Source organism: Malus sylvestris, chromosome 15, assembly GCF_916048215.2.
Source record: "Malus sylvestris chromosome 15, drMalSylv7.2, whole genome shotgun sequence".
NCBI classification, from domain to species: domain Eukaryota; kingdom Viridiplantae; phylum Streptophyta; class Magnoliopsida; order Rosales; family Rosaceae; genus Malus; species Malus sylvestris.
The window spans coordinates 27,988,303-28,010,410 of NC_062274.1; the positions used below are offsets into that span (position 1 = coordinate 27,988,303).

Consider the following 22,108-nt stretch of genomic DNA (forward strand, 5'->3'; position numbering starts at 1 on the left):
TTAGAGTGAGACAAAATGGGTGAGCACGAGTGGTTCAGTGGCTAAGCCAATTGATCAAATGATGACTGCTTCACTTATCAGATTAACCTTAGCCGCATATCCTCCCCGGCTAAGTATCACATTGTAAACCCCCACCCCAATTCTATCTTCCTTATCAATGAACTGGAAATAGTACATAAGTACACTTCACTTCAATGTTGCAGGGATGAGACGACATGGCATACTACGGTCATGTACATAACTGCTGCCCTTCGGCTCAACAATATACAACCCTTCAACAACTCTCATTCCTTTATGAGGTCCTATTGATGTAACGACCCGTCCAAAATTTTTATAAATTTCAGAACGACAAGGGTAAATTGGTAATTTCACATGCAGGAGATATTTGCATGCTTGTCTTTTATGGGATTGTTTAGTGTGCCATGTGGGATCTGCATCCCACTCAACCTTTCATCCTCTCTTGCCCGTGTCCCCTAGACTCTCGACACTCTCTCTTTTCCCCCCTCACTCTCTCACAGACTTCTTCTTCTTCTCTATCGAGTTGAGACCCAAAACCCCCCCCAACAACTCGCCATTCCCTCCGATGAGCACCACAAATCCACCATCATTCGTGGGCTTTCTCCCCCCCTCATTTTCGTGACTCTCCTCCTCAAGCTTTACTGTCCCTCTCTCTCTATCTGTGAAGCATAAAGACACCGAACCTAGCTCACCCACCATGCCAGCGATTTCCACCTTTTTCGATTAGGTGAGCCTCGAAGTCACTCTTCTCTGTCTTAAATTGATGTTTGAGTTTGATTGTTAAGTGGTATACTCATTGTTGTGAAGGATTAACACGAAATCAACTTGGGAGTAATGAACCCAACTTCTGGTGAAGGATGTAGTGACTTGCAGGCCTTTTTTTGGCCAACTCCTGCCATGGCCAAGAGCACCAGTGGTATATTTTTATTCCTCTCATTTGTAGCTTTAAATCCATATATGGCATGCTAGTTATACTGGTGAAATGGAGTTGATCGGACTTCGTTTAGCTTCCTGGCCATTTTTGCAGAAATTGGCCGACCCATGGCCTGAAACTGGGTCGACCAGACCCGTAACCCAAAACCAAGCCCAACCTAGCAACCCAAAACCCAGATCCGATCCAGATCCAACCCGACCTGGAACCGATTCTCTGATTTCCATGGTCGACGCGTGGGCGTGCGTGGAAAGCTGTCATGGCCGACGCATGCGGCTGCCCATGAAGGAACCCGAGGTCTATCCTTAGGTTTTTCAACGTCCTAAATCCGTTTATGACGTCTGTTTTCCCAAATTCAATCGTTTTAGTAGAGTTTAATTAATTGGTCCCTTTATGTGCTTATGTGCGTTTGTTAGTGGCAACCCCATCTTCTCTAGTTTGCACAACTCTTTGACGACGAAGTATCTGTGAGTGGACCCCTTCCAAAATGCATTATTTTAATTACTAAAAATGCATACATGAAAAACATGATTTTATGACTACGTTTCATGAAACATTTATGAGTAAATCGGATTTATGAAATATCATGCTTTATCAAATTTATGTTTACTGACATATTTATGAACATGGATTTTTGATATGATGTTTGAGCTATTGGGCACCGATGAGTTATATTTTGGAAAGATTATGTTCATGATTTTCTGTGCTTACTTAGTGGTTATTCACACTATGTGCCTACGGGCAAATGATACTTATATAGGACATTCGGGCGGGCAATGTAGTGCCTTCAGGCGAAAGATATTTATATACGACCTTCGGGTGGGCGATGTAGTGCCTTCGGGCGGAAGATATTTATATACAACCTTTGGGCAGGCAATGTAGTGCCTTCGGACGGGAGATATTTATATATGCCTTTGGGCAATTGTGATACCACTACTAAGTACACTAAATATGATATATGTTTTATGAAGGATTTCTTGGCATGCTAGGGTTTTTGGAAAACCTATTACTTATTATGCAATACGAGTTTTCATAAACTAGGGTTAGTACGTTGAACAATAATTGTTTTAGTATTATGTATATATAAACTTGGTCCACTCATGTTTTGTTTTGCGCCCCCTTCAGGACTTAGAATCGAGCCGTACAATCCTGGTGTCAAGGCACTCCCTTGTTGGTATCTTCGAGGTGTAGGACCTATTCCTTTGTTTGTACATTTTCATAATTTTCCTTCTACAATATTCTTGATTAGTGTATGCTTTGAACACGTTCCTACTTTTGCACATTCGTTATTAATAAAATTTATGTGTTTTATTTACGTTCGTTCATTCTTCATATTTTTACATGCATGTTAATATGGCTTAATCACCTTCAGGTGTCGACCAGCACGTGCCTTCCCTGGTGTTTGGAGGATATCGGGGTCGAAGGTGTCAATTGAGATAGGTATACCTAATCCTTTTCCCCTCCCTCCATAAGAACCTATTTCTCTTCCCCCCTCAAGAAAGAGAAGGAAGATAATCACTCATTTCTTTTTTCTCTTCTTTCATGTGAACGGGCTTAATACATCAGTTAGTGCCATATTGACTTTTACTAATCAGTTCGTTCTTGAGTGCATTCATGTGTGTTTGTGACAATAAGCGATAGTGATTTTTCATTAATGCATAAAAAAAATTAAACAAAAAACACACACATACACACGGTTGCCCTTGGGTACAATTTTCAGTGACCGTATTATTTATATACAAATAATTTCCACGCACAAGCATAAAAATCAATCTCGTAATTGGTTACCACAAGCACAAGCACAAGCACAAGCACAAGCACAATCACCAACGTTACTAACACAAGCACCACCTATACAGGTATCCCACAAAGAATGAATAAGGTACACGATCTTTCATTCATCTTATCATTTTTAATTAAATTTGTTGTCGAGACTATTTCCTGTTATATTGTTTTATTTTAGGATTGTAATCAGGTAATAATTAATTTGAGTTTTCTTAGGATATCTCTAATGGAGAGGAAGAAAAGTCTAAAAGGAAAAAATTACCTGATTTGTTTAAAAATTCATCTCCAACCGATAACTGGGTTATAATTTTATGGAGCACACCAGACCATTATTTGGCCAAAAGGGCAACACATGGCCAAATGTAACCCCCCCCCCCAATCTTAGCTTTTTTTTAGGGGCCTAGCTCCTCATTTGTAATAATTTATTCAAATTTGACGGCTAGATTTGAAAACATCCAACAGTAATGTAATTAAATTAACCAATAATTTAAAGTATAAACTTAAAATTAATAAAATATTGAGGGGGCTATTTAGCCTATCCGGTGGAGATTGTATATGAGTATGGTTTGATATTGTTCATTTAAAAATAATTTTTTGCAAGGCTATAATTTTGGATGGGGTTATGTTTAGCCTTTTCGATTGGAGATGACCTTAGTTTGAGGTCATAGAGGGACGGGGGGGGGGGGGTGTTCCATGGTGGCCCTGGCTCCTTCTAATTGGTTTGGGTGGGAAAAAGGTACGTTGGATTTGTAGCTACAATCTCATTCCTGATGTGTAGTCTGGCTTGCCTAGTCTCTTATGGTCTATGTGTTAGAAACCAATCAAATGTCACTTATACAATATATATAATTTGCACAGTTTATTTTGAATAAGAAATTCAACAGCAGATACAATAAATATCAAAATATAAACACTTAAGTAACTTGCATATAAAATCACAAATCACTTACTTGTTCTTTGAAGATAGAGGCTTGCAAATGCAATCACCTAAGACAGAAATTTGCCCCTACACCCATGCAGTAGTTCAATGGACGTCTATCTTGCAGGATACAACTATCTAATCCAAGTTCTTGCACTCGAACTTGGATTCTTGGCTAATTGGTTGTGCACTTCTCTGTGTAAGATGGAAAAGGAAGCGGTGGAAATTTTATATTTTAGTTTCTGATCTTATTGCCATATATATAATGGCGTAACTTGAACAAATGTAACCGTTCATTCTTAACAGTTTAAAAACGGACATACATGTTCAATTACTTTTATCCTTTCAGAAAAACTGAATCCAAAAAATAAAAAACGTAACTTGTGTTTTTCGTCCATCCGAGCCCATCTTTGACATTTAATATATACACCCAAACCCTCCAAGTCTAAGGCCCAAGGTCCATGGCTTTGGCCCAATTCTTTTCAAACTATAAGTGAGTGAACTCACTTATAAAGGTGACTTGCAATAAAGGTTTGGGCGATGTGGGACTGCCTCACAATCACAAGTTCCAACAATATCCCACATTTTCTATTCAAACTCTAGCAATACCCCGCATTTGAATAGAAAATAAGATACTAACTAAATTAGTAACGTTTTTCCAGAGAACTTAGATATGATACGCATCGGGATAGGTGTCTTTTGGACTTGAACCTTCTCTAGTGAGTACTTATCGGATTTACCTAATGAAGCAGTGAATTTAATATCTTGAACTGATCATTCTTTGTAGTAAATCGAAGGCCCATCTTTGACATTTAATATATAAACTTAAACCCTCCAAGTCTAAGGCCCATCTTTGACATTTAATATATACACCAAAACCCTCTAAGTCTAAGGTCCAAGGTCCATAACTTTGGCCCAATTTTTTTCAAACTATAAGTGAGTGAATTCACTTATAAAGGTGACTTGCAATAAAGGTTTGGACGATGTGGGACTGCCTCACAATCACAAGTTCCAACAATATGTGCTATCTCCCTTTCAATTGCAGTGTTTTCTAATCGTCATATTACCATTCACTAATCCTTTATTTAAATTAAAAAATTTCTTATTATTGTGAATGAACTTGGTTAGTTTGTAGAAGGGGAAATTGTGTCACCAACAAAATCTGCTTTTGACCTCGCGCTATGTATTTCACAAGTCGGAACAAATATATTTCACTATGTATTTCACAAGGTAAATTAGTGGAATGTTGTTTGTCATAGGCCTTAATTCTTGTAGTGAATCAGCTCCTAGAATTAAAACATTTTTCTAGTGGCGGTTCTTTTAGCTAAAATAAAATATGCGCCAAAAATTGAAAGCAGGTACGTATACTTTTACCTAATCAACACCAAAGAAAATATGTAAATATTTCTCATTTTTTTCATCATTTTTTTCACGTCAGGAAAGGTTGATTATGATGATAGGCATGCACAATTCCTCATCCGGAATGTGAATTGTGATAAACAATTTTGCAGCACGATATTGGACGTACAACCATCACCGTCATCACTGTGGAAATAGAATTTAACTTTTGGAAACGACATGAAACTCACATTTCAACTAACGCCCTTTCTACTGTATCATAATTCGAAATGCGACTTACTATCCTTCACTGGTACTAGATTGGGTTATTTTTTCAGCATCTTTTTTGAAACAAAGCAACTTAGGTTTGAAAAATAGATGCTGAAAAATACCCCGACCTAGTAACGGTGAAGGTTAGTAAGTCAAATCTCAACTTGCGTTATAGTACAAGGGGAATTTGGCTGGAATGTGAGTCAGATGTCGTTTCCAAAAGTTCAATTATTTTAAGATTTTAGTTAAGTTGTTTATGTTGTACATATTTGCATTGCATTTCTTTAAAGTTGTACATATCTGTTGCATTGTATGTATGTGGGAAAGAACCTACTAGCATGTTATTTCTTTTAAATATCTTTTTGTGTAAGTTGTTTCATACGTGCTGATGTAAATGACAAGTTTGAGCTTAAGGTGATCTATAATGGCACACGTGGTAACTTGTTTCTCAACTGCAATAGCTCTTGTTCTTCCACCTTCTTACAGGTCGATTCAGTGCTCCGTATGTAATTGGTTTGAAACCCACATTATCGCACCCATTTAGCTAACCGTGGTTGACTAATAGAGACATTATGAAGAGCATCAGTGAGAAGTAGCTTTAGGACAACTCTTAAAATCATAGGTTCTTTGGGCCATGATTATATGATTGTTGTCTTGTGCAAATCATGTTGGATCTTTCTACATCAAGCCATATTGGGCTATGTCCACCAGCGAGTCTTTTTGGACTTATGACGAGTATTTGGGACATGTTAAGCCTGTTTAGCCCATCAACTTTGGTGAGAAGAGTGGCCTAGCAAATTGGATTGTGGTAACCAAGCATGTGAAGCATGACGAGCACGCTGTGTGATTTTCAGGGTGACGTAACCCTTATCATCTTTACCTCAAAAAAAAAAAAAAAAAAAAACCCTTATCATTTAATGCTTAGGTATGGTTTGGCATTGAAGTGCTTAAAAAAAAAACTGCTTATTTTCAAAGTTTTTATGTTGAAGGTGTTTGGTAAACTAAAAAAAAATGGATTATTTTGGAAGCTGCTATGAGAATAAGTTAAAATCATCAGAAAAGCTGAAGCAGCTAATTACTACTTTAGAAAACTGGCTTTTTTTTCAAAGCATGCGGAGCTACAGTGCATCTTTAATGAAACTTTCTAAAGTCCAACAACATCCTCTATCTCATTGTAGCTCTGCTCCCTAGCATCGACTGTTTGCCGAACCTGATTGTTTGACATCTCCAGACGGGTGAACTTGATGTGAAAATTAACTTGACACACAAATTAAACCCTATGGATGACAATTGTAGTATATGAGCAAATAGGGATCGTTCTAACCGGGGATTAACTAGGGATGCTAATCAATGTAAAACTGACTCAAAAACATAAAAATATAATGTAGAACACTAAACTAGACTCAATTAATGCAAAACTAGGGTTTAAAACACCTAAACAAACTAAAAACTCAAAACAGCAACTAAAAGGCTCAAAACTGCCTTAAAACCACTTTCTGGGCAGTTTTGAGTACCTAACACTAGTTTGGACGAATTTGGACTATGACTTGACTCAAAACACTTAAAAACACAACTAAATGGATTTCTAACTAATCTAACACTTTAAAATAAATGGGGGAATGATTTTGACGAAATTAAAACTTTAAAACTCAAACTTTAAAAACAAATGTAAAGCAAAACAGATTGTGATTAAATAGAATGGTGAGAAGCTAGTTAGAGGGTTCCTTATCCACACATGAACATATGCATACAACTCAATCTCCAATTACTCTATCAACAAACCATGAATGACAATGCCCCACATTAACTAGATTGAACCAATTAATTCTCAGATTTCCCTAGATTCATTGAATTGAATGGAATACGCATTACAACCAAATTATTCTTATCAAGGACCCTAACTATGGAATACGCATGATAGAGACACATATCAAAGATCATTAAGTTCAATGGAAATCATAAGCATTGACGAGGCATTCATAACTATGGGATACGCATGTTACTCTTGCCTAGGATTTACTTAACACAATCGTGACTAGCGACTTTCACTACTTATGAATACAAGTTAATAACGATTAGGTGAAATTCCCTTATACCCTAGCATCAAGTTTAAGCATGCAAATTAAGTGTCGACCCTCAACCCACATACATAAACAAGTTATCAATCAAATAGATAAGTAAATCTCATTCACAATTTCTGAAATCATAATTGGAAGAAATCAAATCATATAAAACATATGTCCATGGCTTCAAATTCACCTCTAACTAAAAAGAAATTAGTTCCACATGTCTAACATAATTGAACAACAAGTTAAATTAAACATGAAAACAGAAACAAGGGAAGAAAGAACTCTAGAAACTCCAATGGTTGAAGATTGCATGCGGCAAAGCCTTCCTCCTCTCCAAAGGTCACGGCAAAGCTCCTCTCTTTGGTGGAATGGATGTGTTGCGGCAAAAGGATGGGGGAAGGTTAGAAAATATGGAAGAATGGTGGTAGATGGCTTGCGGCAAGGAAGAAAAATGGCTAGAATTGTGTTTTTGGGGTTTTTGGATGTGTAGAATGGTGTGGCTGGAAGTATGGACGAAAATTAGGTGATTCAACCCTAAAATATGTATTTATAGGCACCACAAAACCCTAGAGAAATCAGCACAAGTAATGGGCTAGGGTTTAGGGTGCGGCAAGGGTAGAGATCCACAATAAATTAGGGTTTCTAGAAAGCCTTGCAAGGCAAGGAAAATAGGGTTTCTAGAAAGCTTATTTCATCTAGAAGCCCAAAGCCAAGAATAGAAACTCTCGAAAATGGAAACCTCCAAGAATAGAAACTTCCAACTTTAGAAACTTTAGTTGCCAATTCCGACTTCTTTGTTCTTCACTTTCATTTCTTCATTTCTTAAACTCCTTTGACCTTCAAACTTGTCCATTCCCTATGCTCCATAAGCATACATTCCATTTAAGCTCATTTTTGCTCTAAAATGCACCAAAATGCACTTTCTTGCTTCAATTGCCATATGAACCTACAAACACACGAAACTAGCTTAAATCACTATAATAAACAATAACTAACAACGTAAATGCAAGAAAACAAGATAACAAAGTCGCATAAATATGCTCCTATCAGAACTCAGTCGTCAAATCATCAATCTGCTTCTACATCCTCTTCCTCTTCTTCTCGTCTACCCGTCGGAACCTGAGCTTGATTGGTGCTGAACCGAAGACATTTCTTCCTTTCTTCGGGTAATTTACCCAAGAATTGCAAAAATTAGGAATTGATGTTTGTTACCTAAATTAGATTAGGGTTGAAAGAATTGGGGCGAAAATAAAATTAGGATTGGGATTCGAATTGAAGGCAAGGAATTGATGCGATTAATTCACTAGAAAACGTAGAACCAGTAGTGGAAGACAACAGTGAACGAGTGGAGCAGACGGATACGAAACATAATGTCATAGAAAGATTAGACCCATTGATTTAGACTTCTACGAACCCAAAATTTCTAGGCCCCCAAATCAAATCCGATCGAATTGGATTTTCAAGAACCTCAAAAAAAACCCCAAATTAAGTTGAAGGAGGATTTATCTGAAAGGCAAACGCACAACAGAGAAAGATAGGCGAAATGAGACGGAAGGAGAAAGAAGGTTAATAAAAGAAAGATGGGAGACTTCTAGAGAGACTATTAATAAATAAAAGACATGGATTATTAATAAATGAAGATGGATAAAAGAAAGATAAGGCTGATTTATACCTTTTTTGGTCATTTCATACAGTCACAGCTGTTTTATCAAACACTATTATATTACTTTTTTTCCAAAAGCACTTTTAAAAAAAAAGTTACCAAACACTCTGCTGCTTTATTTTACAATTGTTTATTCTCACAGCACACTAAAAACAAATTTTTTTCAAAGCACAACAATATCAAACTAGCCTAAGTAGGGTCTATGGATATATGATGAACCCTTTAGTGTCAGAGGAGGTTGGAACAAACATCCTAGGATAGATCCTTAGATTCTTTCCGTTTACACTAATCTGACTGTTGAAAATTTCGATGCTTAGGATATCTTCAGCAATGGTTGCTTTCGACTGTTGGTTGCTATTTGTTTTCTCTCCGAGAGGTAGTTGTTTGAGCGTCAGGTAAGAAATAAGAGTACTTACACATACTATTATTGGAGCTGAGCTGACTTAAAAGGATGATAGGATGCCCCATGCTTAATCCAATCATAACGCTAATTGGATTGGGTCCGAGTCCAGCGAGAAGGCAATGCAAATGTTTCTTTGACCAAAGCTTTTTTTGTTTTTTTGGACAAATTCTTTGACCAAAGTTAAATATATGTACTGTAATATAAGTAAGTGCATATGTTTAAATAAATGTACTTAAGTATATGTATAGAAGTATGTTTAAATAAATATATGTACCGAAATATATGTATCAAGACATATGTGCAGAAATATATGTACCAAAGTATGTGTACCAAAATATACGTACTAAAGTATATATAATGAAATGTATGTTTTGAAGTATGTGTACCTGTTGACCCTAGAAACTACCAAGCCTACGTGGCGCGCAGGCCGAGTAATCGATAAGCTAACTACGTCCTTCGGTGAATGCGGGGCGTGCCAACTCGTCGGCCGAGTTCGACCGAGGAGTAAATTTTGTTGATGTTGCGTTGGGTGCGCGGCTGACTTCTGCGTCTTGCGATTGTGGCCGAGAAAGGAACACGTCTCGACCTCTTGGGCTCTCGAACCTGAAGACAAGGTTACTATTCTTACGAAGTTCACGAGTCGTCGTCGTCGGATTCAGTCACAGTGATGTTATTCGTCAGAGTAAACTCACGCCGAATCGACACCAGAGTGTAAGGGCACAAATACTCAAAGCAAATATAAGTTTTAATGGTGAACGTGGTTCGGCCGTCCGAATGCCGAACTCTAAATCCCACTTGGGAATATCCAATCATAAAATAACTCGGCAAGCAAAGCGCCGAGCTCGATATACCGTAACACATCACTTCGCCGAGAAGGCTAATGAGATGACCTCAATCAATAAGGATCCGGAAATCCTCCTCGACCGAGACTTGGATAGGTAATCAACCGTTCTCGCTGCAGTGCTGTTGATGCCAACGGAAGATACTGCGAGATCGACTGATTCTACGGTGACAGAGCTATCTATGCCGACTTAAGATATCACTGGTTGCTTCCACAGTGCTGTTGATGCCAACGGAAGATGTGTCAGTGAAAAAGAAAGAAAAAAAAATCTCAAGTTGTTGAGAGTTTGCGCAGGGTAGTTTTGTATTGATTTGCAGGGGCCTTCAATGATGCGCAGTCTCTTCTATTTATAGCAACGGCTCCCCCCAAGGTCGAGTTAAAAACCTACTCGGACTAGGTCTTCTTCTCCTGATCAGCACCAACTCGACCAGTCCTACTTTCACTAGGATTGTGAACCTAGTCCTTAACCGAGCCGGATTCGCTTCCGGGTCTTGCCGAGACTCCTCATTGCATTAGGACTCGACTTCTTGCGTTATGACCTAGCCGACCTAGGTTTGGAGGCCCACGTACTAAACGATCCATGGTATTCTTGTCGCAAGGCCTTCCGGGCCGAGAATGATTCTATACTCGGCCCAAACTATTATTTTGGGCCCAAACAGTACCAAAATATATATACCATATTTTATGTACCGAAACATGTGTATTGAAATATATGTACCTAACTATGTATACCAAATTTTCCTTTAGAAGTTTTGCCAATAATGGTTGGCCAGTGAAAATTTTCAAAGCTTAAGGTCCTGTGTTTCAAAAGAGGTGCTGAAAAAAAAAACCTTGAGCTAATACCTTATGAAGGATAGTAAGTCGGATCTCGACTTATGTTACATTACAGAGGTCGTTGGTTTGAATGTGAGTCAGATGTTGTTTCCAAAAGTTCAACTATATTAAGATTTTAGTTAAGTAGTTTTGTTGAACATATTTGCATTGCATTTTCTTTATGTTGTACATATATGTTGCATTGTATATATAGATACCATGTTATTTCTTTTAAGTATTTTCTTTGTGTAAATTGTTTGATACATGTTGATGTAAAACCTTGTCACACTGATGTGGTATGAGTGAAAGCCCTTTGATGCCTAAGTTAGATTTTATGTAAGGAAATGAATCACAATCTATAAGTTTGTTACATATATATATACCAGCCTCTCCGCATGCACTAACGTGCGTGCGAGAGGTATTTTTGCATCAGGGACGCTACGCGCTCCTAAAGGTGTATTGTGTTATTTTTTTCCATTGTAATTGTCAAGATATATTGTAAATGTATTGTGCAAAGAGGAACTTTTTCTTTACCATGCACATCCTAAATAGTTGTCATGTTTTTCATTTTCATTTTGCGTAAAGTAATAATTTAAATGTTATTTATGCAATTGTCAAACAACATGGGATTTTGGATGCAAGTTCCTACCTAAAGTCCATGAACAATAGTAAGTAGATTTAAATAAAAAAAGAGTATATGAAAACATTAAGTACTAGTAGAAAAATACAAAACAACTTAAATGTCAAAATATAAAACCTACATCACAATATGTACATTATTCACAATACCCATAAAGTCTATATTGCATTGTTTCTTTTGAAAAGAAAGTTTACATATTGACATCAATGTAGCAATTTCCACCCATTTGTTCCTGATTGATGCTTCAAATTTTCATTGCCAATCTACAAACGATAGTGAGAAAATTAAAAATCAAATAAAAAGAGTTAATTGATAAGTGAGAATTGCATACTGAAAGGTTATTGTTAATAAAGTTGTTACCTATTAGGAATCACCATAATTAGCTGGAATGAAGCAAGACTTCTTTGTATACTACATTCTGTGTAAATACACCTTGTTGGCCTACTATAGAGCCATTTTTTACTAACACGGTTGTGGTTGACTTTGAGACCCCTCTCGGTAAAGCCACATATAATTGTCCATGACTCAAGACATGATATGGAAGGTAAATGCCTACATGTGGTATTGTCTGATCTTGAGATTTGTTTATAGTGATAGATAAACTTAATTTCACTGGAAATTGCTTTCTTGTAAGTTCAAATGGAAGCCCAGCAATATCAGTGCTTTTGAGAGGGATTCTTGGTAAGAAAACTCTGAATCCGGCAAATTGTCCAATTAGAAATTTCATTAAAATAAAAAGAAGAATTGAAAGCAAAATCAAATGTAGAAGAAAATTCCATTAATTGATAGAACACTCACGATTTGTCCAGATTCTTACAGCCTTACAGGAAGCTTTGCACTATGCATTTTTTTTGCCTGAAGCAGCAAAAGGCCCACTCCTCACATCATGATCTGGCACAATTTAAAGAAGTTGAAGTAGTAGAAAGTCTTGGCAGAACAAAATTGAAAACATAAAGCATAAACCCAATAAGAGTCATAAACTAATGAAGAAATAATTTGAAAATTTTCATACTACTAACCCTACAATATGGTCTCGCCCAAACAACACACATCACATTTATCTCCACCGCTTACACCAATACAAATGATTTGAAACCTAATGGAAAAAGCACGATAAATAATTGAAAAATGGATTAATAGAAACAAAAACTCCCCAGAGCCAAGAGTTCCCTTGTAAGCATAAGAACCTCACCAACGGGCTTCATTGGAATGTAACGAATGCAAAGGGAAACATAAAGACACTTACATGGAGAAGAAACAAATCCAAGTTTTTCACTCAAAAGAAAATAACCAACAATCATACATGAAAATAGAAGGAAAAATGAATTTGGTTAATGGTGGACAACCACTGGAAAAGAATGCAGAGATCATGGAGAATCCGAGATTGAAAGTTACGTGCGGTAAGAATCAGTCGATGTACAGGAAGAGTCTTTGTCAATATATCTATCTGACGGTTTCTCTCTCTCCCTTGTTGTCTTCTCCTTGATTTTTGCACGACTACAAATAAATTGCCAAAATTAATATGAAACTAAACTTACCCAGTAGAGTTCATTTCCAAATCCTACTACTTTGAGAAGATTTTAAAAACCCCGTTTTCTAAAAGATTGGAATCTCTAATAACTGAAGAATCACACTATGCAAAACCCAAGTCATTTTTTAGGACGAAGAATCACAAAAGCCCAAGAATTTGAAATCTCATACTTCATTTGAGGTTTTTGTAGACATCGAAATTTCGGTAAATAAATGTTGACCGATAAATCAAAGTTTCAGCGCTCATGTATTACATAAATTTTACACGTAGCGTGTGTCTAAACAAAAAATCGAGAATCATCGGAAAAGTCATCAAACAGGACACGTGTCAACACCTGGCAGAACGACTTATTTCATCTGGAATATTATATTCAAAATTAGGCCTTGGAAATTTCTATAAATAGAAGGCTAATTCATTCATTTAAGGGGAACCAAAATCATTAGGCAAAATTCTTGAAGCTCTGAAGCTCTGAAACTCCGAAGCTCTCAAGCATCCAGGTTCCCGAAGAATCAAGAAAGCTCTCTTCGTTCTTCATTCATCGTTCATCCTAAGATCAAACCCAAACGACCCTTTGGATCAACAATCATCCACCAATTCAAGATCAAGCCCCGACGGCCCTTGAAGAAAGTGTTCTTCGTTCATCGTTCTTTCAAGATCAAGCCCTGACGACCCTTGAAGAAAGTGTTCTTCGTTCTTCGTTCATCGTTCTTCCAAGATCAAGCCCCGACGGCCCTTGGATCAACAATCCACCAATTCAAGATCAAGCCCCGACGGCCCTTGAAGAAAGTGTTCTTCGTTTTTCGTTCATTGTTCTTCCAAGATCAAGCCCCGACGGCCCTTGGATCAACAACATCAACGAATCCACACATCCAACCATTCTTCAAGATCAAGCCCAAAAGCCCTTGAAGATCCGTTCATCACTGTTCTTCAAGATCAAGCCCAAAAGCCCTTGAAGATCCGTTCATCACCGTTATTCAAGATCAAGCCCCGACGACCCTTGGATCAACAACATCACCAAATCCACATAACTGTTCATCCTAAGATCAAGCCCCAACGGCCCTTTGGATCAACAACATCAACAAATCCACACAATTGTTCATCCTAAGATCAAGCCCCAATGGCCCTTTGGATCAATAACATCAATAAATCCACACAACTGTTCATCCTAAGATCAAGCCCCGACGGCCGTTTTGGATCAACAACATCACCAAATCCACATAACTGTTCATCCTAAGATCACGCCCCAACGGCCCTTTGGATCAACAACATCAACAAATCCACACAACTGTTCATCCTAAGATCAAGCCCTAACGGCCCTTTGGATCAACAACATCAATAAATCCACACAACTGTTCATCCCAAGATCAAGCCCCGACGGCCCTTGGATCAACAATCATCCATCTTCAAGATCAAGCCCAAAAGCCCTTGAAGATCCGTTCATCACTGTTCTTTAAGATCAAGCCCAAAAGCCCTTGAAGATCCGCTCATCACCGTTATTCAAGATCAAGCCTCAACGGCCCTTGAAGAAACACTCATCCTCAAGATCAAGCCCCAACGGCTCCTTGAAGATTCGCTCAAATCCACCTTCAAAGATCAAGCCCACGACCCTTAAAGAAACTTCCAACAGTTCATCCAAAATCAAGCCTCCACGACCCTTGGATCAACGAAACATCCACAAATCAACACCTTACGGAGATTGAATCAGAGGATCAAATTTGAAAGAGAATGTAACCCAAAATCATCAAACACAAATATTATTTTGTGCACGTTGTTCTTGTCTCTTTCGTTTCAGGAATTTTCCGTGTTCACAAATTGGCACGCCCAGTGGGACCATCTCTACCTCTAATCTCTTTCTCCGTTCAAGAAATTCGAGCACACTTCCAAAATTAATGGCATCAAGGAAGGCTCAAATTGTTCCCGCAACTGGCGAAAAGAACAAGAGCGTCCTCGTCACAAGTGGTGTCACTTTAGGCATCATGACTCGAAGCAAGGCAAGAGCTCTTCTGCCGCCTCTTTCACTTCTGCATCAACTCTGCCAAGGGAACAAGATCACCCAAGGCACGAGCCTTTGATCACCTTAGCCTCACTAAGGGCACCAAGGGGCGAAAGTCCAAGGAAATACTCCGAATCCATGCTCTCCGATGCCGATTTGAGCGGCAGTTCAGCCATGCAAGTCATGACCATTGGAGCAACTTCAATCGATGAGCAGCTGGCTCAAATGAATGAAGCAATCACAAGGCTAACCCGAACTGTGGAAGAAAAAGACTTGCAAATCGCTGCACTCGTCAGCCGACTGGAGCCACAGGACGGCGAGAACCCTAACCTAGAAGATGAGCCTACGGTGGAGAGAATCGATGCGAAGCCGGAGCCAGACCAAGCAGCAGCACTCATGGGATCTCTTTCTATACAGCAGTTGCAAGAGATGATTGCCAGCACCGTCAAGGCACAGTACGAAGGGAGTTCAAATACCTTCGGGTTGTACTCAAAGCCTTATTCAAAGAAGATTGATGCCCTAAAGATGTCGAGGGGATATCAACCACCAAAGTTCATGCAGTTTGATGGAAAAGGAAACCCAAAGCAGCACGTTGCACATTTTGTCGAAACTTGCAACAACGCGGGGACGGAGGGAGACTACCTCGCTAAGCAATTTGTGCGCTCGCTGAAAGGAAACGCCTTTGAGTGGTACACGGACCTAGAACATGAGTCCATCAACAGCTGGGAACAGTTGGAAAGGGAATTCCTCAACCGCTTCTACAGCACTCGCCGCACTGTGAGCATACTAGAGCTAACGAGCACAAAGCAATGGAAAGATGAGCCGGTCATTGACTACATCAACAGATGGCGCACTCTAAGCCTCGACTGCAAAGACAGGCTCTCGGAAACCTCTTTAATCGAGATGTGCGTCCAAGGTATGCAATGGGGTTTGCAATACATCCTTTAAGGCATTAAACCACAGACCTTCGAAGAGCTAGCCACCCGCGCCCATGACATGGAGTTGAGCATCGCCCATCATGGGAAGAAAGAACCGATCGCCGACTACAAGAATGACAAAGTTCTTGGGCCAAAATTGGAGAAGACTGTGTGGAAATCCACCAAGGAAGCAATGACGGTCAACACAGCTCCCGTCAAAATCCCTACACGAGGCAAGGCGATTCAAACCGAAGCTTTTCGTGATCAAGAGATGCGTAGACGCACTTTGAAGGAGCTTGAGGAAAAGACTTATCCATTCCCCGACTCTGATGTGGTTGCCATGCTGGATGACCTGTTGGACAAGAAGGTGATCGGTTTGCCTGAGTGCAGACGGCCAGAAGAGATGAATCGCACCGACAGTCCAAGGTACTGTAAATTCCACCGCTTCATCAGTCATCCGACAGAAAAGTGCTTCGTGCTGAAAGATCTCATCATGAAGCTGGCTCAAAAAGGAATCATCGAGCTAGATCTTGACGATGTGGTGAAGTCAAACTATACCACCATCACTTTTGGCTCTTCCAACTCAAAGTTTTCACCTCAACCGTTAGGGGCATCCTCAAAGATAAGCAAAGTTGAAGGATGGACTCAAGTCACTCCTAAGAAATTGCACATGAAGCATACGTCTCCTCCACAAGTCCGCTAATCGGAAAGGGGGCAAAGCAGCTCTTGGCAACCTTCAAAGCAACGTGAACGTGTTGAAGATGATGAAATTGCGACACAAAGATCGTCTGTTGCCATCACGATGCGCGACTTCTTGCCCGAAAACTTCTTCAATCACGCGGTCAAAGCTCCCTGCTATGAAAATTGTGAGGAACGCCTCTCCCGGATCGCTTGACGAACCAACAAAGCTCCTTGTTCGCACGAGCCTAAACTGCACGAACCAACGCTCCTGGTCCGCACGAGCCTAAAAGGGGATAACCAACGCTCCTAGTCCGCACGAGCATAAAAGGCGACAACAAACGCTCCTTGCCTGTACGAGCTAAAATTGCAAACGGCAACAAACACTTCTTGCCTGCACGAGCTGAAACTGCAAATGGCACCAAGACACGCTCCTTGCCTGCACGAGTTAAAACTACAAACGACACCAAAAGAAAATACCAAAAAAAAAAAAATGTATTTGAACTACGTTATGACTTGATCTCTTCTTTGGAAGAGTACGTAGGCAACTTGAAACTTCAAAAACTTCGAGTACAGTCACATCAAAATAAAAAAATAAAAAAAATAATAATAAGGATTTTATTAGAGGTTTGACTAATAAAAGTCAATTTTATTACAAAGACAACAATTTCTTTAGACCAAAAAAAAAAAAAATATATATATATATATATATAAACAGCCTTCAAATCCAAGGAATCCAGGCCCAAGCCCAGCTAGTTTCTCCATCTCGTCCCAGCCAAGCTGCCATGTCCTCCACTCACCTTCTTTACCACTAGGACCTTACATTTTATCCATTTTTATCCGTTGAAAGTTTGAAAAGGCATGCAGCCCATTGAGGTCAGAACTGAAACCCATCAAGATTTTGGGCCTCATACCTATAGCGGCCCAAAGAATGTGGCAAAGTTTATGCAGAGGAATCCTCTCTCTGCCGCTCCACTTCATCCTTGACTACCGACATCAGAAATAGGCACTGAATTGAAGAAATGGAAGCTTTAATGAAGTACATTTGCCTCATAGTGTTTCTTGCAATTCTCGGCATAAGTCAGTTTAATGGGGCATATGGGGCTGGTGAGTGTGGAAAATCTAGTCCTGATAGCGAAGCTTTGAAGCTGGCTCCCTGTGCATCAGCAGCACAGGATGAAAAGGCTCCAGTTTCCGCTAGTTGCTGTAGCCAGGTAAAAAGGATAGGCCAGAACCCTAGCTGCCTCTGTGTCGTGATGCTTTCAAATACTGCTAAGATGTCGGAAGTGAAACCAGAAATTGCTGTTACCATTCCAAAACGTTGTAACATTGCTGATCGTCCCGTGGGTTTCAAGTGTGGAGCTTATACACTGCCCTGAAGACGCTGAAGTCGCTGATGGTGCCTGGTTCCAAGGGACTGTACGAATGAGCCAGCAAAGCTGAAGCTGAAGTTCAAGTTTCACAGGAAGCACTTGCCAAATTAGAGTTTGAAAAGGATGCTAGCCGTCTGAAGTATCAACAGTGATTGGAGAAAATCACTGGTTTGGAGAAAATCACTGATCTGGAGAACGGTATCTCTCGTGCCCAAAAGGATACTGAGGAAGCGGCAAGAACGGAGCCTGGGTCGTCTTCTTGGTTGGGTCGTGTTGTGTTCTGGAGAGTCCCTATTTCATCTCGCCAGGGTAGAGGGTTGGTTTTGTTCATCTTTTTCTCGGCAGCGTTGCAGATCTCTAGCTAACCCGAGCACCACGAACTCCACTCCTCCGTCTTCTTCCTCCACGTTTGCAGCAAATCCAAGCTCTTCCACGGCTGACTCATAGTCTTCCAACCTACACCCGCAGCAACATGAGAAGGCCACCACCTCTGCGCAAACAACTGCGGATTCTTCGGCAGCCCGGCCACCATGAACCTCTGTTCCAAATGCTACAGAGACTTCTGCCTCAAGGAGCAGCAGCACGCGTCGATCAAATCCACCGTCGAAGCTTCCCTCTTCGCCTCCGCTGCCGATGCTGCTTCTTCCTCTCTCTTCGCTCATTCTTCCCCTCCTTCAACATCCTTGCCTGCCTCTCTGGCAGCGATCGAGACTATCTGCCAACCTCTGCCCCCGACATTGACTTTGCCGGAGGGAGCCAGAGATATAATCGGTGAGCCCGCTGAAGTTGTTCGGGCTCCTGAGGTGGCTACGGTGGTGTCGCAACCGAACCGGTGTACCGTTTGCAGGAAACGCGTCGGGTTGACCGGGTTCAAGTGCAGGTGCGGGACCACGTTCTGCGGGGTTCACAGGTACCCCGAGAAGCACGCGTGCTCGTTCGATTTCAAGACCCTCGGGATTGAGGAGATCGCCAGGAGCAACCCGTTGGTCATAGCCGAGAAGCGCAAGAAGATTTGATCCGGTCGTCGGATCTAACACCTTTGTCAAAATTCAAATCGCTGATCGGCGGGTTTCAATCAATCAGGCCGTCCGCGGAACCGACGATATGATCAGGACGTTCACTCCGTCCCCGATTCGCCAATGCTTGAGAACTCCTCTTCGTTTGGGTCCACGTCATCGTCGCCATCGCTTGCGAACTTGCCGCCGATTCGGGTCCACGTGGAAGATGGTATCGGCGGCGGAGGTGAAGATCTGGGTAGAGTGTAGGCCGGAGAGATGGGTCGGGTCGTAGAGCAGAGTTTGGGGCCTGGGATTGTTCTGAACATCGGTGCTATGCGGCGGTGCTCCGAAGCTCGGCTTCATCCCTGCAAATTCCTCAACCCGTCGTCCAAATTTATATAAAAAAAATATAATAAAAAAATGATGGACACCATTCTAAAAAAAATAATAATAAAAAAAATAAATAATATGTGTGTAAAAAAATGAAAAGTTGTGAATTGGTTTTCAAATGTTGTCCAGCCACCGAAAGCAAAGAATAAAATATAATAAATTTTTTTTTTGATGTGGTAGGTGTGAGCACTACCAAAAGCAGAAAAGAAGAAAAAAAAAAAAAAAAAATATATATATATATATATATATAAAGGAGTAAATGGATTCTTGGTAGCTAGCACCATGCAAAAAAAGGGAAAGGGTTTTGGAATGGTGGATCAGTCCACGTGAAAATATATATATATATATATATGTATGTATGTATGTATGTATGTATATATATATGTATGTATGTATGTATGTATGTATATATATATGTATATAGCCAAAAAAAAAAAAAACATTGAGAGAAATAAAGTCCATTTTATTTATTTTTCTAGAAATTTTACATAAATTTGCATTATACATACCTTAAAAAAAAATCAAATTTACAAGAGGGGATCTTCAAGGACGATCAGGTGGCGCCTCACCACTCGGCAGAACTCCAAGAAGAAGAGGCGTCGGAGGTTGACTGTTTGAAGCCACACCACTCAGCGGAACTCTAGGAAGAAGAGGAGTCGGAGGTTGATCATTTGGAGCTTCATTACGTGGTACAGCCCCAGAAGACGAAGGCAAATGCTGCTGGAACAAACCCACAAACCTCTGATGATCAAGTAAAATCTGACCATCAGATTCCTGCATCTGGTCAAACTTCCTCTTCATGTTTGTCGCATAGCTATGTGCGAGCTTATGCAATTGTTTATTCTCCTGCTTGAGCCTTCTAATCTCCTGTTTGAGACTCGTCACTTCAGCCGCCAATGATTCAACTTGACGGGTTCGAGCAAATAGACGTTGGGCCATATTAGACACAGAACCTGCACACTGCACACTGAGAGCCAGAGAATCCTTAACAGCCAACTCATCAGACCGTTTGGAAAGTAGTCTGTTATCTCTGGGAGTGAAAAGGTTTCGGGCCACCACCGCAGCGGTCATATCATTCTTCACAACCGAATCCCCAACGGTAAGAGGACTAGTAGGGGATATGAAGGATGGGCGCCATATGTTGTCTGGAGAAGGCGGGACTGCCTCTTCACCAAGATTCAAGTCAAAACGACGGTCGGAGGGTCCAGACATTTTCAAAGGTGTTGAAGAAATAAGAAGTCTGACAAAATCAAGATCTTAGAAGTACAAGAAGGGAGTTTCTACAAGCGAAAATTCAAGTGTGCTTTGAAACGAACTGCGTGCCTCTATAAAAATCAGCACTCGACGGGATTTCAGAGATCGAAGAGGCGAGCTCAGAATTCGAAAAGGCCAATTCAAAAATCGAAGAGGTGCTAGCTTTCTCAAAAGCTGGGCTTGCTCGAAAACCACGGGCCAATCTTCCTTTCCAGACTTGTCCGCACTTGTCATATGCAACCTCTGCACTCGACGGGGCTCAGAAATCGAAGAGGCCAAATTCAAAAAAAATCGAATAGGCAAGCTCAGAAATCGGAGAGGCATCTTGCTTTTCCAGACACGTTAGCACCCGTCATACACAAACTCAGCTTTGCAGAAATCACGGGCAATTTGTCAAAGCGCCGATCCCAGATATCGAAGAGGCGCCAGTCTTTTTCAGCCACGTCAACACCTGTCATATGCACACTCAACTTTGCGCAAATCACGGGCAATTTGTCGAAGATTTTCGGTGAAGGAGAAAACACGTGAAGTTTACTATTCAATCATCCAACGGTTGCCGACAAGAGTGAAAGAACAGTACCGGTTATTAATCCATATAAATGTCCACCTTCACCCTTCATAGCAAGGCAGACATAAGAACCTTTCTTCATCTCCGAGAATGCCTTCCCAACGAAGCCTCTCGGGTCACTCAGTGTTCCTTATTCCTTGGGGTACCTCTGCAAGCCAATAACTCCAAAGCAAAAGTATCTCATATCACCAGGGTAGAAAGCAAGAGTATCTCATATCATGCGTTCTCCCTGTCCTTTCCTTTGTCCTTGTTCCTACCTACAAAGACAAGGATAAAGAAAACAATATGCCGGAACTTCCACTCAAACTCGGGTAAGGAACCGACTGCTGGGAACCCTTCCCTGATTGCCTACCTAGCACTGCTCTCGAGTACTCGTCTCCCACTTCTGCTGTACTTCCAAAGAAGCTGCCACATCTGCCTAAAGAACAGATAAGGCAAGTGAAAATGATACCTTGCAGCACGTGGAGACAACGTGCAGAAGAAACAAGTAGAGAAGAATGCAGTCTTCACAGTCAGCTCAGCAGAAGGAGTCCGAGCTGAGGAACTTAAGAAGCTGCCACATCTGCCTGAAGAAACAAGCAGAGAAGAATGCAGCCTGCACAGTCAGCTCAGCAGAAGGAGTCTCAGCTGAAGAACTCGAGAAAATGCTACATTCTGCCAGAAGAATAAATAAGACAAGGGAAAATGATACATTGAAGCATATGGAGACAAGCACA

General features: G+C 40.5%; 2 protein-coding genes and 1 long non-coding RNA gene across 7 annotated transcripts; all 3 read left to right on the forward strand.

Moving 5' to 3' along the window:
• Positions 1-439: 439 nt before the first annotated feature.
• LOC126604850 (uncharacterized) lies at positions 440-5,713 on the forward strand. 5 transcript variants are annotated; one of them, XR_007616763.1, is made up of 6 exons: positions 440-745; positions 826-934; positions 2,075-2,134; positions 2,322-2,389; positions 2,809-2,831; positions 4,782-5,713. It is a non-coding gene; the product is annotated as an uncharacterized LOC126604850 (long non-coding RNA). The 5 variants fall into 5 exon arrangements; XR_007616760.1 differs by lacking the exon at positions 4,782-5,713 and adding an exon at positions 2,951-3,985; XR_007616761.1 differs by lacking the exon at positions 4,782-5,713 and adding an exon at positions 3,755-3,985.
• A 12,100-nt stretch (positions 5,714-17,813) lies between these two features.
• Positions 17,814-18,256, forward strand: LOC126604847 (non-specific lipid transfer protein GPI-anchored 5-like). The gene has a single exon (XM_050272162.1). The coding sequence runs from the start codon at positions 17,832-17,834 to the stop codon at positions 18,186-18,188; it is 357 nt and encodes a 118-aa protein (XP_050128119.1). The 5' UTR covers positions 17,814-17,831; the 3' UTR covers positions 18,189-18,256.
• On the forward strand, positions 18,206-19,595 carry LOC126602883 (zinc finger A20 and AN1 domain-containing stress-associated protein 4-like). The gene is made up of 2 exons (XM_050269715.1): positions 18,206-18,215; positions 18,660-19,595. The coding sequence occupies exons 1-2, from the start codon at positions 18,206-18,208 to the stop codon at positions 19,196-19,198; spliced, it is 549 nt and encodes a 182-aa protein (XP_050125672.1). The 3' UTR covers positions 19,199-19,595.
• Positions 19,596-22,108: the final 2,513 nt, after the last annotated feature.

Excerpts from the sequence above, each read along its gene's own strand:
- LOC126604847 (XM_050272162.1), top strand. The coding sequence starts at position 17,832 with ATGGAAGCTTTAATGAAGTACATTTGCCTCATAGTGTTTCTTGCAATT.